Source organism: Phalaenopsis equestris, unplaced genomic scaffold, assembly GCF_001263595.1.
Source record: "Phalaenopsis equestris unplaced genomic scaffold, ASM126359v1 Scaffold000428, whole genome shotgun sequence".
NCBI lineage: Eukaryota > Viridiplantae > Streptophyta > Magnoliopsida > Asparagales > Orchidaceae > Phalaenopsis > Phalaenopsis equestris.
In genome coordinates, this window is record NW_018164869.1 from 922930 (window position 1) to 941791 (window position 18862).

Below are 18862 nucleotides of genomic sequence, written 5' to 3' on the forward strand. Positions count from 1 at the left end.
GAGTGCGAATTGTGCAGAAGGTCACCCTAAGGCTCGGGAAGGTCCTATAGGAATCCATTTTGGGTTTCCTCATGTCGGTTTCATCCTTCTAAGTGTTAGAAGTCGATACCACACACTTGGAACCACAAAAGAGGACGGAAATAGGTCGAACTAAAACGAGGCGGGCACCACTTCTAAGGTTCTAAGATAATCGCAGGAAGACCCCTAAGGCTAGATCCTAACTCCTACGAGAAAAACTAGACCTCACGAAAATTGAGGTCAACAGATACATGCGGCATTGAAAATAGACTTCAGTTACACATATCTCCAATTCAATTCTTTCTTTAATCATTTGGATAATTTATTTGTCATGAAACAAGTCAAATTTGCACAGAGATGAGTGTGTCATTGTGGTAGGTATTTCAGAAGCATTGCTGATAAAAGAAGTGCCTGCTTTCTTAACCAATGCGGCTAAATGATTTTTGTTGAGCCGCAATTGCCAGTATCTTGATTTTTATATGGTTGGAAGTTTGTACATGATATTTTTTATAACTTATAATAGTAAATCAATGGTTGTTACGATGGAAAAAATGATTGCATAAATTGTACTCTCAATCTTTTGGTGAATTATATTTCCAATGACTAATTTATGGTTAGAAAAATGTAATTTTTGTTTAATTTTTTATAACTTCTAACTAAGGTGGTTAAGGATTTGATTGGCACTTAAATTTGTTTTAGTTATTTGATTTGAGATAAGCAATTAGTTCTGTCGTGGTCTTCATTTTTTGTGGTCTTCATTTTTATATTCTTTGGTGTTCTGTGATATGTTTTTCTAGACTTGGTCATGTATATAATTTTCACGAACTCATGCTGATAAAGTTTGTGAACTTCTTTGTTTCCCTTCTTTATTTCCTTAAGCTTCCGAGTATTTCTTAATTTGTAATTTTATTTTTGCAGACAAATATCTCTGGATTGCATGTTTCTAGAATCACAGTGTATTATCGATTATAGCATGCTTTTGGGGCTGCATTTCAGAGCGCCCGAATGTTTGAGGCCAACCTTAGAATCTGAAAACAGAAATCAATATCTCAGTTCGGCTACTGATAATTGTATGTATCACATTTCAGTACTATTATTACCAATTCACAATCATTTTTTCTTACTGCTTTAGTATTTTGCATTAAAACTAGACATTAAGTAGTACCTCACAGATGAGACCAGTAGCTGAGTCAGAATTTAAAGGTGGAGGGGCAAATGCAAAGAATGATTGCTTTCATTGCAATTATTTTTTTAGTTTTCTTATTAGCTGATATTCTCTTTAATTAATTGAATGCATTAGGTTGGTTTAGCTTGATTTATAGCAGGATTATTGTAACCTAATTGAATCAAATCCTATATATTGTAATATATTTCATTAGTTCAATGAGAAATGGGTAAGCAATTATTCCGAATGATATGGTATCTGAGTAATAGATCCTTTTTCCCTCTCTTCTATATTGCCGCTACCCTCATTATCTTCCTAGGAGCATGATCCCATTCGCCACCCTCTTCTTCTTTCAGCATACATGAGTTCTGCATCAATGTCTACCTCCCCACATAGTGTCTCTGTTCCAACTCCTGCTCCCTTGTGCCTCTCAATTTCTATTGCTTGCCTCTACCTCCACCGCCACCTCTATATGCAACTCCAAGCTTTTCAAGCATCGCGTCTTCACACCACATGTGCATTGTACTCTGTTGTTGTTTTGTGTGTTAGCCACTCATATGTGTGTGAACCATTTCCGGTCTCCAACTGCTTCATACAACCCACTCTAGGACCACTTCTTCCTGTTTCTCTTATTTTCTACAGCTCCTGTTTTAGTATCACTTTCACATATGCTGCTTGCTAGCTAGCCTAGACACAATTTGCTCTCTACATTGGCTAGTTGCTTCTCCTTCCTAAGTGCATCTTATTCTCCTTTTTATTCTCCTTGCTTAGCATCTCATGTTGATGTCCTTCCCCAGTAAAAATCAACTTAACCTATCTTTTTTTTTTCCTTGCCCTTTTCTCTTTCATGCCATGTCCTTTTGCAATAAGAAGTAGCCTTCACCACCAAAACTGGCTTCACACCTTCTTGGACTCCATGCAACAACTCTGATGATTAACCACCTTCTTATGCTTATCTTGGGTAAGCATGTATGCAGGAGCTTAGCAGTAATCACAAACGGAACTCCAGTGACCTGCGATTGCAAGATTCCGTATGAGGGAACCGAAGCTTTCCACGACCTCGGGATTGATAGCCAGCCGACATCCTTCCTATTTCAGCTTTCGTTTCTTTCCTTTATGATTCTTTCCTATTTTTCTATTTTCTAATTGGGCTCTTTTCTATTAGCAGACTTTTATATGCTGTGTGGTGGCTGTTTGGATTTCAATTTTGCTATGTTTATAAATTTAAGAGAGTTTTCTCTGATTTCTGCTCTTCAAATTACTGTCGTATCCTTTTTATTTTATAAGTGGTGTATATGTGTTTAGTTTAGGAATATGTGATGGAACCTCCTCCCCTCCCATATCTCGTTGTTTCGCTGTCCAATTTCCTGATTTTAGCTAGACAGCCACTGACGACGTCAAACTTGCCGTCCAACAGCAGATTTATCCCCACAATCCCTTCCAAGCACCGTCAACCTCAAATACTATCATTCCCTTGCTATTTCACAACTACTTCCCGCAAGATGCACTTCCAAAATACCTTCTGTGAAGTTGTACATTTTGTTTGCATTAAGCTAAAAGAAAGTACAAGAAGTACAAAATACATACCACTAGGCATGAGCAAAAGGGTCCTGTCCTCCCAAAGAATGACAAAAATCTCCGAGGATTCTAGGACCGTATAAAGGGAAAAGCTATGCAAAAGAGCTTTTTAGGCATAAAAGTGGGCAGCTTTATTAAGTGTGACATTCATAACCACGCGTTCACACAATGTTCTATTTTTGGACTACTTATCTCTGAATCCATCGTTAACTTCAACTTATTGCCAACTCACTCTTTGGTTCTTCAACTTTTCCTGTGCTAACCATGTGCTTACTATGCTATCAGCAATTCTCCGGTTCTTTTCGGTGTTTTTTGACAATGGTGCTTTTCAACCCATCACTACTAGGTTATGTCTCGGCTCATAATCTGAATGTGTCCCTGATGATATTTTGGCTGAAGATGCCACAAGTTTATCTATAAACCACATTATTTCACCTTTTACCATTCATCTCTCTCAATTCTTCTTGTAAATTATTTTTCTTATGCTTCTAGAATGAAAAAAATCATTTTCTTATATCAATTTTGTATGCCCAATAGTGTATGTATTAAGTTTCTACGCACTAGGTTTCATTTAAATTATCTACACAACTTTTTTTTTTGACGGGGAAAATTAAAGATGGTGTGTATGAATGGCTAATATATTTCCTAAGTCACCTCCGCTATCCCTTTCTTCTAATGTCAAGATAGTGTTATCAGAGATTATGCTATTCGTCAATCTTAAGCACAGTATTTACAGTTCAAGGTAGATGTATCTTCTTCACTGTCATCAACTTCTCAATGTAATGTGTTTCAATTCATTAAGAGCTATAAATTTCTTTTTTCCGGTGCTGCTATTGCATCTTTTTGACAGGGCTCACCTTTATAATAATTCTATGATGGTTTTGAATATTTTGTTCTTTTTTCTCACCATATAAAATGCATCTAGTACTATCTACTTAACGTGAAAATATTATGTTATTTATATTAGCTTTAGTGTCAGGTCAAAAAATGCTTTGATCGCTAAATCACCTGTCTTGTTTCTCTCCATCAATGACATATTTTAGCTTGCACACCAGAATATAATGGATAGTTCAAAAAGTATCATTTGCATATTATCAAAATTGGTCTCTACGGCTAGTCCATGTGCCCATTCCACAAATCGATTTACTTATTTAACACATTCATTTGCTACGACAGTTTACCTCATAAATCTTATGTGCACCTTGATGTTTCCCATCTTTTCTCCATACGAATATCTCTTTGGCTTCCCTCTCAACTATTCCGAATTTCATATGCTTGGCTACTTAACTTGTGGCTTCACTAGAAACTACACATGATAACTCTCATTGCAAACTTTGTGTTTTATTTGGTCGCTCCATCAAAGTGCTTGTCTATATTGACACCACTACATCAAAAAGTTCTCTTATTTTATCATATTTGTTGTGTGTATTTTTCTTTGCATCTCTCTCCTCATCTCATGATGCCTTTGAAGAGAGAATCTCCTTGTAGTTTTCTCCCATCCTTTCCATGTCCCTCTTTGTAGTATTCTTTTTGCACCCACCATCCAAAACTTTCCCTCTACCATATTACCATTTACGACTTTAGCATTTATCCGAACACCTCAAAATCCACACCTGCTCCTCGGCCAACCACTAATCAACCAGTCCATTCTTCATCGGTTGATAATCCATTCTCCATTAGTTACTTGACCAACCCCATTCACATCTACAACCGCTGGAACAATCTACTACAATCACATCACACACCCAATCTCCCTCCCTCCAAACTCAACAACACGCATCAAATGATCGACTTAATCCAGAAATAACATTCACAAGTTAATGAAAAAACTGTCTCACAGCTAAACTAAACCAATCATCATAGTCCAAGCACCCAAGAATTTTAATTTATGTCAAACCGTGTTGAACGAATATGGCGCTCTTATTTAGAATGGAACTTCGTTATCTTCTTTTCACTACCTCCATTCAGAATGTGGTTGTTTGCTAATGAATTTTTCCAGAACAAATATAACTCTGATGGGTCTATTGACAATTTCAATGCTTGTTTGGTTGCTAATGGTTTTCAAAATGATTGGAATTGACTCCAATGACAGCTTAAGTCTTGTTTTCAAGCTCTTCACTCTATGTTTGGTTCTCAGCATGGCCATCAGTTTATGGTGATCTCTGTGTTAATTGGATGTTAAAATGTCTTTCTTGAAGACGATCTTGTTGTGGACAGCTTGGCTCAGCCTGCAAGCTTAATTGACATAGAACACCCTTTTTAAGTTTGTAACATTCTCAAAGTCACATATGGTGTTAAAGAAGTACCTCATTCCTGATAACCTGAACTGCAACAATTTTTAGTTACTTTTGGCTTCAGCAACTCTTTTTTAGGCACGTTTATCTTTGTTCTCAACTCCAGTGATACACTCACTTATCTTGTTTTTGTCGACAACATTGTTATAGATTACTTTGACACACTATTCCCTGAGTTTGGAAGTTATTCTGCACCCAGAACAACTCTTCTTATTTGTCTGTTGGTGCATCCATGATCTCCTTGCTTTTAGTAGGATGACATGCTAATCCCATCGCTACATAAGTCTTTCCAGCCACCAAGTTCATCCTTCACTTTGGTTCTACGCTAACTAATCCGCTAATTATAGAACTGTGGTGGGTGATTTCCAATAATAAGATTTTATGCACCCAAATATTTATTTAAAGCTGAATAATCTCAGTTTATGTATTGTTCCGCAGCTGATTGTTGAGATGCAAGCCTTGTTTTTAATTATGATTTTTCACTTCAACTCAGACGCAATCTTTCATGTCGATTGGTAAGTGACAAGGTTGATTTTACTTTTACAAGTTTGTACATAATGTAACTTAATTGAAATCCAGATATCACTGAAGAAATAAAAGGGGGAAATTACATACATAGCACCCAATTCCTAGTTATTAACATATCTAACACCTAAATTTTACAGTTTACATTTATAACACCCAAATCTTTCATATCTCATTAAAAATACCACTCTTTTTAACTTTTAAAAATTGAAATACATCTTTTCATGCATAGTTAAGGTGGTACGTTATGCAAAAAATGAAGTTTAGATGTTAGATATGTAAATACTTAGGAATTAAGTGGTATGTAGGTAAATCTTCAAATAAAGTATCATAGCCTGCTTCTCCACTGAAGCTGCATATCGTTCTCTTATCAACATTATTATTGTTCTTTGCAGGGTATGATCTTTACTCACCTTCCTCAGTCTTCATTTATTATGTGAGAAATCAGTTTTAGCTCTAAGAGAAATCATTGGAACACACATGTGGCACTGCCATCATGCCATCAATTATCATAATTTTCATAATCAGGGATCTCGGACATGTTCTCTGGAGGTCTTCTCTAGAGAAAATTTTATTTTCTTTTGGGAAGATCTCACCTTCTCTTCGCATTCTACCCTTCTCCTTGTGTTTTTAGCATTCTGTTAGGAGTCAAAGTCCCCTTGGGCCCCATGCTGCCCAGCGCACAAACCTAACTGGTTCTTGATATTGCAGGAAATGTCAACTTCCAATACCTTTAATCACCTTATTTGCCTCCATGATGTTCTGTATGGTCAGGAATGACCTCACTTATAAATCGGTCGCCATGTACAGAGCATGTAACTAATTTGCATGTAGTCCCTCTCTCAGTTTCTCAAGTAGGTCAGCTTTCGCCATTTGCAATCCTTTGTTTTGTTTCTTATATGATATTTCCTAATAGGTATATACCAGATATGCCTGTAAGAGATATCAATGATGGAATTTTTAAATTGAATTTTTGAAACTGAACTATTATTTCGTGTATATTAGCTGTTTTATCATTTAGTGTATGATATTTTTATTTCCATATTTTTAATGATACCCTTTTAAAGTTACATCGCTATAAAAATTTTCCTTTCAAGGAACGCTAAATTTGGAGCCTAAATAGAACAGTTCAAATGCAAGATGAAGAAAGGCTATTATTCAGAACCATGCACTTTGGATCTTAGTTTTTAATTCAACTATATTTTTTTGTTGTTTAACATGTCCTGTTTCATACTTAAATATCATGAAAAATTTCTGCACTTACCTAATTTATTCAGTGACCTTTGTGGCACAGTTGGCGCATCTAGGCAGGATGACTTAATAATTCCTCCAAAGGGCTTGCTCTTGGTTGCTCACGAACCTGAATCTGTGAGCAGCATGCCAGGCTCGCATATTAGGGGCAGCACATTAAGGTCATCTGCAGTTGGTGATGAAGAGCGAGAAGTTGACCTTCTTCTGCCTGGAACCGGAAGGTATAGCTTGCCTAGCTATTTACTCTTGTTTTCCTTCTGTGAACTTTTCTATCCATATTGCGTCTGTGTTTCACAAGCTAAATCTCTTTGCACAGTAAGAGTCCATTACTCATAGATTTGGATTTTTTTTTTCGATACCCTACTTTACAGGTCTAGTTCACCTATAGTTGTGAAACATCACGCTCTTTAGGTGCCATGGAATTTAGTTGTCTTCAAACTCTTTCTTTATTTTATTTTATTTTATTTTATTTTATTTTTGGTTGCGATTCAACTCAATCAAAATTTGATGGCGTATAACTGAAATTCTATAGTCCTGTTCGAAGAGGATACAAGACATAACTATAAATATGCAAGGCCGAAAGTTCATAGATCGGATTCGGAGCAGATACAAAACTTGAAGAGACACAACTTATCGAGCCAACTAGACAGTTCAGCTAGGATAATTTGACCAATCGACTTCATCAGGCATTTATGACCAAGAGCTCACCTATGATGATCAACACACAAATATAGATTGAGACAACTGAAGGACTCGCCAAGGAAGATCAATTTGCTTGGCAGTTGATTTGCTGAACTCCCCATAAGATATGTTCGCCCGGGAAGAATTGGTCTAATTCCCCATTGGGTTAATTCGCTGACCAATAGAAGCATGACTAGAAAGTTAAGTTTGAGAAAAGACATTTAATAGGGAAAGTTTTTCCATAGAGGAAAACAAACATATTTTTAATTGTAAGATCAATTTCATAAGAAAACACGAGCGATAGATCAAAGGTTTCTTAAGATTTTAGTGTAATGAGTACTTTATTTGTAATTACTAAGCCACCTCCCTATAAATATGAGTGATCACTATAATGCAAGAGGAATATTCCCAAATATTAAAGAAGCTCATTTGTCCATCTCTTTAATATTTCTTTGTGGTGTGAATTCATGAACAAATCAAAATCCAACATCCTGAACGTTGTGATGACTGTAAACATGCCACAAATAAGAAGAAAAATCACATAATGGGCCGAGCCAAGTAACAAGAAGATCATAGGTAACATAGATTGCACTAGAGAATTTACAAAGCAAATCAATGATTTGAATTAGCAGATGATAATATTAAGAGAACCTTAGAAAAAGTGCTCAGAGTAGTCCCAAGGGAGTGAATACTCCCTTCTCTAGATTTAGCAATGATAGAAAAGATTCGCTGATGGAGGGAGAAAGACCTCGTTGCATGCTCTAGTAGAAGAGGGCCATACATACCATCTCGATACTACTAGTTCGGTCCTCTTGGAGTACAAAGGAGAGAGAAGGAAAACTATGAACCCTAGATGATACCAATTGAAGAATGTGTTATCCAGAGAGATCATCAAAGAAAATGTCCCAGGGATATTTAAGATTCTGGTTTTAGAATATTGAGTAGATTTGACTCCTCAACCACATTATCTCATTTAAATCGATGATATGCTTGCTTAAAATAAATGATATTTTGCAATGTTGTTTATTTTTCCTGACCCTAAAGAAATCAACACTCAAGTGATTCAACTGTTTGCCACTAAATGATCACTTTCTATGTGGATTTTAAGCTCATGTTTGATTGCATAGTTTGCCAGTGTATTGAAGTGATAAAAGAGCTCGCAAGCTCTATTGCAGCAGGGGAATCCTTGCGAGCTTTTGCTACTCTTTTCCAACCTAGCTTTGAATGACCAAATACATTAGTCATTTTATTGAAACTAGCGAATAACCATATTTCTATTGAAAAATATAATCTCCTCGTAACACCTCCAATACATGATGCTAGGAATCGTGCCCACCAAAGAGGAATTTTTGTCAGATCGACGAAGGAGAAGGAAGTTGCTCTATGGGGCTTGTGACCAGACTAGATTTCAATAAAGGTCGGCCTAGTCCTTTAATGCGTTAAGCTGGATCCCATACCGCGTTATAGGAGTAATAGGACATTAGTTCAGTAACAATTAAAGTAATTCAATGAATAGATTTATCAAACCGAATTTAGGACAACTAATTAAATTAGTAAATTAATTTATGAATAATTTTTATACTTGCAAACACACACACACACACACATATATATATATATATTTGAGAAAGCCCAAAGGCCAATTTATTAAAAGGAAAAAAAGATACATAAAGATTGTGTGGAAGGGCCCAAGCATGACACTCATTCCCTATGATAACCATCACATACAAAAGGTTCCAAAAAAAGAGAAAATACAGAAAAATACAAGATACCTAAATAAAAAAAACAAAAAATACAAAAAAAAAAACGTAGTATCAGGTAGCTAGAGAGCGACCCAATTTTCCTTTGTCTTTACCTCTAGTTCTAGGAAAAGAGCCAGATAATAAATTGGTAAGATGAGTGTCATTGCCAGTAGTGACCAAAATATCATCCAATAAGTTTCCAAGCTCGAGTCGGCCTCCAGTCTTCTTCTTCCTCCTGAAATAGACCTGTCATTCTTCATCTGAAGATTGGCTCGCCTGATCATTGGATTGGTCTAAAGTGTGTCGGACATGTGTAGGATGTTGAACATTAGAAGTAACAGCTTGTTGTACTAGCTGATCTTTGATTGAATCAAAGAAACACTCTCGTGTGTCTTGGCATGTAAGTGAGTCTTCTTCAATAACAGTGTGTGGTGTAAGCACTTTTGGATCTGTACATGTAGTATGATGCTCTTCATCAGGAACTGCGATGTTGGGTAAAGGATCGGTTTGCGCCTTCTCGGCAGGGATGGTAGGTGACTGATCTTTAGCGATATCCAAAATATGTCTTGTGGTAGCTTTCTCTCCAAATGAAACAGATATTTCCAGAGTAGTGGGATTAGACCCATCTTTATTCACTTGATCCTTAGATTTCAAATTAGGATGAAACTTATGATATTTATCAAGTGTATGCCCAAACATCTTACAATGAGAATAGTAAGGCGGTCTATAGTAAGGCGGTCTTTGTTGCCAATATCTATTATGAGTTGTAATTTGTTGCCAATATCTATTATGAGTGATTCTGGAACCATCAACCAGACTTCAGTAACGTCAGGTAAAATAATATCTCTTTCCACAAGTATTCTGGCCACAGAAGGCCTTGTTAGGTTGAAAGTCGGTAGATCTAGCTTTATAGGGTCCCCAAGTATGGCCCCAATAGAGTAAAGAACTTGATGATGAAAAAAGTGCAGCTTGAGACTTGGTAGACTGTATCATACCGGTACAGTAGGAGGTTCATGATTAGGGTCAAAATCAGGAGACCACTTGAGTAGCTTCATTGATTTACCAGCAGTGCTAAGATATTTTTTGGAGAAAATCCGAGTGTAGTCTTCAGCCATGGTTAATTGGATCAATACATGTCTCCCATCCATGAGCCTCACTTTTCACTTTTCTGCTAATTTGAGATCATCAAAACTTTTCCTGATAACTTTCATAGATGGGATGGGTGCCCCCACTGAAACCCCCACTGAAATTTTTCAATAAGAGCAAACTTGAATTTGTCAGTCAGGATTAAAATTTCTAACTCCGAGAAAAAGAGTGTTGTTTTTCCACTTTGTCTACTTGCATTCTTAATAAATGGGCAATCACCTGTACCATCTGTTGTTTTCTCACTTTTCCTGCTTGCATTCTTAATAAATAAGCAATCACCTGTACCATCACGATATTCCTTATAACTTGAGGGGAAGACAACCGTCGTTTTCACTTGAGGATTACCCACCACATGGGCAAAGGAGGCTTTGCCAAGTTCAACTGAAGAAGAAGAAAGCTCCATCACAGCTTAGAAGCCCTGCCAAGTCAGGGCAGACGGCAAAAAAGACGAGCCGAAGAGTTCGGGGGCGAAGCTGCACAGAAGACAGGAACTGCAGAATGTGCAGAAGACAGGGCACGAAATCGCAGCTCGGCAGACTGAGGCGCTTCCGTAAGAAGTAATCGAACAGAATGACGAAATGCGAACTCTGTCGGAGAGGCGACGAGACGCGAGCGTGGGCTTCAAACAAAGATGACGAGACGCGAGAGGAGAGACGACGACGATGGAGAGGAGAGACGACGTTGGAGAAATGATCTTGCGGTAAGGTAAGGGTTGTTAGGGTTCAACATGGATCGAAACCCTAACAGAGCTGAGCGTAGGAGACGACATATATATATATATATATATTGAAAGCCCAAAATGCTAATATATTAAATAGAAAGAAAGATATATACAGATACAATGTGTGAGAGGGCCCAAGTATGACACCCTGCCCACACAATAATCACAAATGGTTCCAAAACTAGAAATAACAGAAAAAATACATTAGATACTTAAATAAAAAACCTAACAATGTCGAAACACATAGTATCAGGTGGCTAGAGAGCGACCCAATTTGGTCTAGCGTCTACCTCTAGTTCTAGGGAAGGAGCAAGCTAATAAGCTAGTAAGATTATCGTCATTGCCAGTAGTAACCAATGTATCACCCAATATGTTCCCGAGCTGGAGTCGGCCTCCATTCTTCTTCTTCCTCCTGGAATAGACCTGTCATTCCTCATTCGAAGAATCCATCTGATGGGGTAGTAGAGCTGAAGCAGAAGGAATACCAACCGTAGTACCCATAATAGGTTCTAGTATATGTGAAGTATGAGTTGTCTCTACACCGGATACTTCCTGAAGAAGTGGAGCTACGAGGCTCTTTTGATTATGAGTCTGAACACTATCATTTGTAGGTAATAGTTCATCAGTATTGTTTTCTATGGGGTTTGAAGGTGTTAACATCACATTACAATGTCATGGGGAATCTTTAGGGGCAATAGGCACCTCCTGTCTGGTAGTATCCTCCCCAGGTGGAACTAAAATGTTCAGAGCAATGGGATTAGACCCATCCTTATCACTTGAACCTTAGATTTCAAATTTGGATGAAACTTGTGGCATTTATCAATGACATGACCAAACATCTTACAGTGGGTACAATATGAGGGTGTGCTCCATGATGATTTATTGCCAATAACCATTATGGGTTGTGCCTAGCTAGACTTCAGTAATATTAGGTAAAGTAATATCCCTTACCACAAGTATTTTGGCCACCGAGGGTCTGGTTAGGTTGAAAGTAGACATATCTAGCTTCAAAGGATCACCAAGGATGACCCCAATAGAGTAGAGAACCTGATGGTGAAAAAAATGCAGCTTGAGACCAGATAAACTAAACTATATCGGTACAGTGGGAGTTTCATGATTTAGTTCAAAATCAGAAGATCACTTGAGTAGTTTTATAGGTTTACCAGCGATGTTAAGATATTTTTTGGAGATAATCCAAGTGTAATCTTCAGCTACGGTTAATTAATTAATACATGTCTCCCATCTATGTGCCCCACTTTCCACTTTCCTGTTAGTTTGAGATCATCAAAACTTTACATTTTCCACTTTCCTGTTAATTTGTGGTCATCAAAATTTTTCCTGATAATTTTCATAGGTGGATGTCCTCACTGATATTTCCCAATAAGAGCAAATTTGAATTTGTCAATCAGCGTTGAAATTTCTGACGTGGAGAAAAAGAGGGTTGTCTTCCTACTTTACTTTTTCTGCTTGCATTCTTAATAAAGTGACAGTCACATGTACCATCACGATGCTCCTTATAACCTAAAGGGAAGACAACCGTCGTCTCCCCTTGAGGATTACTTACCACGTGGGCAAAGGAGATTTTGCCAGATTCAACCGAAGAAGAAGAAAGTTCCATCACAGCAAAGAGAAGCCCTACAAGTTAGGCAGAGGGCAAAAAAAACGAGCAGAAGACAGGAAAACAGGGCACGAAATCGCAGCTCTACAGACAACCGCAGCTCGATCCGCGTAGAAAAGAACCGCAGAAGAGGCGCGAAGAAAGAGACGATGAAATCGCAGAAAGTAGACGCAGAAGCCCTTCGTCGTTTGGCACAAAGAAAAGACGACGATAGCAAGGTAGTCCTTCGTCGTCGTCGTCGAGTGCGGGAAACTTCGTCTTCATCTTTGAGTCAAGAATCAAACCAGGCAGGTTTAGGTGTTATATATATATATATATATATATATAATGGGAGAGAGAGAGAAATTATAAAAATTCTTTTTGGTCATTTTTGCGATGTGCAAATATCGGGGCATACGTTTTAAAGAATTTGATTTCAAGTTCTTATTGTTTCTGATTATTACATAAAGAAATATGTAGCTATTTGGAAAATTTCACGTGGACATGGTGAAGGAATCAAACTTTATAAGTTTAGTAATATTTGTCACCCTACAAGGTATGTTGAGGAGAAATATGAGAGTTAGGAGGAAGAGAGGAAGACGGAGAGAGGGAGAGAGGAAGTAGCCACCTAAACAAGCCCATCACTTCCAACTATTATATTTTGCATAAGCGCTTACCTTGCCACTTTTTTTTGGTAGGTTTGTTCTATATTCTTAGTTTCATGCTCCGGTCATCTTATTAGGGAAATTTACATACAAAACACCCAATTCTTATGCATTTTCTTATCTCATCTTATCTCACACCCCACCCAAACTTTGATTTTTACAAGTTAAGCACATCTTTTCAAACATAGGAAAAGGTGCTTAACTTGTAAAAATCAAAGTTTGGTTATGAGATAAGTAATATCATAAGAATTGGGTGCTATGTTTGTAAGAACTCCTTATTTCAACTTTTAATATTCTTGTTGCATTTGTAATTTGCAATGCAACTGTATCGCCCTGAAAGCAATATTTATTTTATTTTCTAATAAGTTTTCTCTGTAATTCATTGAAACAGACGCATCTTCCTCCTGTCTTTTACCAATGACACGGTTGCAGATGCATCAATCATCTTGCATATGAAAGTTGTTGAATAATGTCAAAGAATATGTTTAAGACCATTGTCTGGTAGAATTTGGAAGAATGGTTTAGAAATTATCACCTTAAAGACTTGATGAAGGCTCCATTTGTTAAAAATAATAGAAATATAACTTAGATGTTTAAGGCGTTTGTAACAGCGGAAAAATAGTGCTCGATCACTGTAAAGATAAGATGGGAGAAATGGTTGGCCAAACTCCAAGGCAATATAGCTATAGAAATTGCTGAAAATAAGAAAAAAATACTTGTCCAAAGTAGAATGTACATCTCTTGTAATACTCAACAGTAATAAAGGGAAAATGTCAACTCTAAATAGCTGTAATAACGTACTAGGCTAATGATAATATTGATGATAACAAAATTAGTCTTTCAACTTCTCTCTTCAACATATATATTTTATCTTTTTTGGTTTACTTTATCATGGCCACAAATGCATGATATTCATGATTGCACTAAAACAATAAAAATTCAAGATGCCAGAATCTATTTGCTTAATACTACAACAACAACAACAACAAAACGTTTGTCCCACTAAGTGGGGTCGGCTACATGAATCTTTTTTCTCCATTCCGCCCTATTTAGTGTCATATTTTCATTTAATTCTAATAAATTAGATCATTTTTTATACAATATGCTCAAATCCTCCTAGATCTACCTCTGCCTTTCTTAACATAAGTCGAATATAAAATATCTACTCTTCCAATCAGATCATTAGATGGCCGACGTTTAATGTGACCAAACCATCTAAGATGACTCTTTCTAATTTTGTCCGTCACTGGAGCTACCCGAACCCTATCACAGATATATTCATTTCGCATTTTGTCTCAAAGTGTAAAGCCAATCATCCACCTAAGCATTCTCATCTCGGCAACACTTAACTTAGTTTTATGCTTCACTTTTAAAGGCCAACATTCAACGCCATAGAGCATTGCAGGTCTCACCACCATCTTATAAAATTTTCCTTTTAGTCTAAGCGGTACTTCTCTATCACACAATAGGCCCAAAGCATTCCTCCACTTCAACCAACCAACTTGAATTCTACTAATAATATCCCCAACAATATCACCATCACTTTGAACAATAGGCCTGAGATATCTAAAGCGTTCACACCTTTTAATAATTTGATCACCCATAGTTACATTTCTGTCACTAGAGCTACTATTACTAAAATTACATTCCATGTATTCTGTTTTTAGTTCTACTCAAACGAAGGCCTTTAGACTCCAAGGTACACCTCCATAATTCAAGTTTTTCCTGTGCTTTTTCTTGTCTTATGCACGAGAAGGTTATTATCAGCAAAAGACATACACCAAGGTACATTCTCCTGTAAGTGTCCAGTAAGACCATTCATAACTAAAACAAAAAGTTATGGGCTTAAAGCTAATCCCTGATGTAAACCAACAGAAATAAGAAAATATTTGGTCAATCATCTTTCTGTTTGAACACAAGTAACAACACTTGTATACATATCTTTAATTAATGACTTGAATATATGACTTGAATATAACTCATATCAACACCTTTCTTCTCAAGAACTCTCCAAAGGATTTCTCTTGGAACATTATCGCAAGCTTTTTCTCAATCAATAAAAATCACATGTAGATCCTCCTTATTTTCTCTGGACTTCTCTATCAAACCTCTTAATAAATGTGTAGCTTCCATGGTAGACCTGCCCGACATAAATCCAAATTTATTATGAGAAATCTTTGTAGTACGTCTTAACCTATGTTCAATTACCCTCTCCCATAATTTTGAAGTATGACACATCAACTTAATTCTTCTATAATTTGCTCGCTCTTGTGCATCCCCTTTATTATTAAAAATGGGACCAAAATACTCTTCCTCCACTCCTCAGGCATTTGTTTAATTTCATAATAATATTAAAGAGTTTAGTAAGCCAAGAAACTCCAACATCTCCTAAATTTTTCCACACTTTAATTGGGATATCATCCGGTCCTACAGACTTTCCACCCATGTTTTTCTTTAAAGTCTCATCAACTTATTTCTTACTGATGAGATGATAAAAATGAAACAATTTATTATTATTTGCAATATTAAGTTCACTAAGGTCGATTTTATTTTCCAAAACTTTATTAAAAAATTTCTCAAAATAACTCGTCCACCTATTTTGAATATCTTTTTCTAAGAAAAACACTTTTTGATTTTCATCTTTAATACACTTTACTTGAGTTAAATCTTCAATTTTCTTTTTTCTTTGTCTGGTTAGTTTATACATATATTTTTTTTATATAAAAATCATTAAAATTAGAAGTTTTAACGTCACAGATTGTTCTCTTGGATTCCATACGGGCCGTCTGATGATGATTCTTAGTATTCTTTATTTTACAACTCTTCATCTTAAAATCTAGAACTAATAATCCATTTTGAGTACTTAAATCCTCACTTGGAATGACTTTGCAATATTTACATTCTCAACGATCTCTTTTTCTCATAAGAAAATAATCAAAATATTAGCATTTAATATAAGTAATAATATGCTCATCTCTTTTCTTGAATAAATAATAATCCATTTAATATAAGTAATAATATGCTCATCTCTTTTCTTGAATAAGTAATATAAGTAATAATATGACAATAACAAAATCATATGCTAAAGCAAAATCTAATATAACTTTACCTTCTCCAAAATCGTAGCTACCGTGAATATTTCTAAAATCTTCCACCACTCTTCCGACATGTCCATTTAAATCTCTTCCAATAAAAATTCTTCTTTAAGAAGTATCATTTTTATTAAGTCTTCTAAGTCATTCTAGAATTTATCTTTAGAACCTTTATCTAAACCTACTTGAGGAGCATAAACACTTACAATATTAAAAATCTTAATATCAACAATAATCTTAAGTGTTATAATTCTATCTCCAACTCTATTAATTTTATAATATTATCTTTCAAATTGTTATCTATAATTACATTTGCACTATTTCTAATGTGACTCTTACCTGAATACCAAAGTTTAAAACCTTAGTTATGAATCTCTGTAGTCTTTTCTCCAACTCATTTAGTTTCTTAAACACGTAAGACATTTATCTTTCTATGAATCATACTATCAACAAATTTCATTAATTTACCAGTGAGAGTACCTATATTTCAAGATCTTATCCTAATATTAGTTTCACGTACTAACTTCTTTACTCACATCTGTCCGTAATGTGAGAACTTTTGCTTATTTGACACCACACCTGGACGTCGGTGTAGCGGTCATTGCACACTTTTTACTGTATTTTGACCATACAACGCGTCGCTTTCAGGAGACGCTCTAGCACTTACACAATGACCAAAAGGATTCATGTCATGATTTTTCGACAAGTTTTACGCTGTCGAAGACAACCCTCCACTTTTCACATCTGGACTTTGGACCAGTAATGGCAGTGTTAATTTATTTGTTGTATGTATTTGAAAATAAGGGGTAAGCTAACTGTAACGTAAATTAAAGTAAAATTTTTTTATTTTCATGAGATTCTTTTTTATGTTTGATTGGAAAAAAAAAATGAAGAATTAAAAGATAAGAAGGATAACTTAGATGATGTTGCTAGAACAAAGCAGACTATAGCGGAGTCCGTGACGATGGCATCTCATGCAGAAGTTATAACACTCGACAAAGGCTGATCCTCAATTCAATGAACTTTGCACAAAGAACTACAGGCTGTAAATCGCATAGTGGAAGCATGTTGTTGCAGGCAGTGTCGGGAGGTTGCCAGCGAGAGTTTGGTAGGTTGTGACGTTGTATAGTTGGAATTTGCCTGATTTGGACAAATTTTAATACTTTGAATTTCTTTTGCTCTCAGCCAAACAACAAATTAAGTAAAACTTCCATATTTTGAATGTGGTGCACTCAAAATCCTCCCAAATAACCACCTCTTAAGAATCAACAGAATCAGTAAAATTAGCATCATTTTCTCACACCCATTCAGCTACAACATTCTTAACCATATTATTATATCATTATTCCTTTTCATAACAGGCTCCGGGTGCAGCTCGGGGTGAACATGCCGGCTCAAGCTAACCAAAAGCTACTTCATGAAGGGGGTCCTGATTCTCCTGAAGTTGATCTCTTTGAGGTATATGATGTTGTTCTCTATCTTGGTATCATAGACATACTGCAAGAATATAACTTAACAAAGAAAGTGGAGCATGCCTGTAAATCACTGAAACATGATCCCCTCACCATCTCTGCTGTAGAACCCAAACTCTATTCCAGACGTTTCTTTAGTTTTTTGGAGAAAGTTTTCCCTGAACAGATTTGAGATTTACTACAACCTTACTGTATCATGATTCAGTTTGCTGGTTCCTGTAAAAGAAGATGAAGATATTGATTTATTGTTTATTCAATTCAGGTTTAGTTATTTATTTTTATTTTATTTTATTTTATTTTATTTTTGCATTGGGCCTACTTTATGGCTACTGGATGACAAATAGATCTAGTCTGGTGATTGTAGAACCTGTCCAATAATTGTAATTGTTGTATTTGTGCAATTACCCCAAGTTCAGCTATGAATTTAAATTAAAATAACTGGGATTGGGTTTAGGGTTCTTTTTTCTTTTTTTTATAGCATTAGTGGATCAGATCACTGCCATCCAAAAATTGGGTAATTACACAATATAGTTATGGAAGTAGTTGGAAAGGGCTTGTATTTTGATCTGTTATTTTCACGTCTTTTTTAAGTGTATGAACACATTTCTCCCATTTTCTTATTGGTAGATACCATGTGAATAGGGCTTTAAATGACTTGAGCTTGAGAGAGTTTAGGCTTGGCTTGTGTTTGACTCGCTCGAAATTGGTTGTGAGCAGTGTGTTCGTGTTCGGCTCGATTTATATATTCTTCTTCACGTCCGGCTCAAAATTACCTCGTTTAAATTTAATTAGGAAAAATAGATATAGGATGTTGGATTCTAACTTGCACCAATTATGTGCAATAAAAGACGCAGAATCACATGACCAGATAATCTGTTATGATTTAAATTTAGATGTAAATATAACAAATATGCT

At 36.0% G+C, this 18862-nt stretch overlaps 1 protein-coding gene across 4 annotated transcripts in view; it reads left to right on the forward strand.

Annotated features, from left to right (window-relative positions):
• Positions 1-18225, forward strand: part of LOC110027409 (phosphatidylinositol 4-phosphate 5-kinase 7-like) — a 57889-nt gene extending 39664 nt beyond the window's left edge. For 2 of the 4 annotated variants that reach the window (XM_020728827.1, XM_020728826.1), the window contains exons 8-10: positions 937-1088; positions 6875-7052; positions 17837-18225. In XM_020728827.1, coding sequence (XP_020584486.1) covers positions 937-1088; positions 6875-7052; positions 17837-18119 — 613 coding nt within the window. In that variant the 3' untranslated portion in view covers positions 18120-18225. Of the gene's footprint in view, positions 1-936; positions 1089-6857; positions 7053-17836 lie in introns of those variants that run through there. The other 2 variants (XM_020728828.1, XM_020728829.1) reach the window with 2 other exon arrangements.
• The last annotated feature ends 637 nt before the right edge of the window (positions 18226-18862 follow it).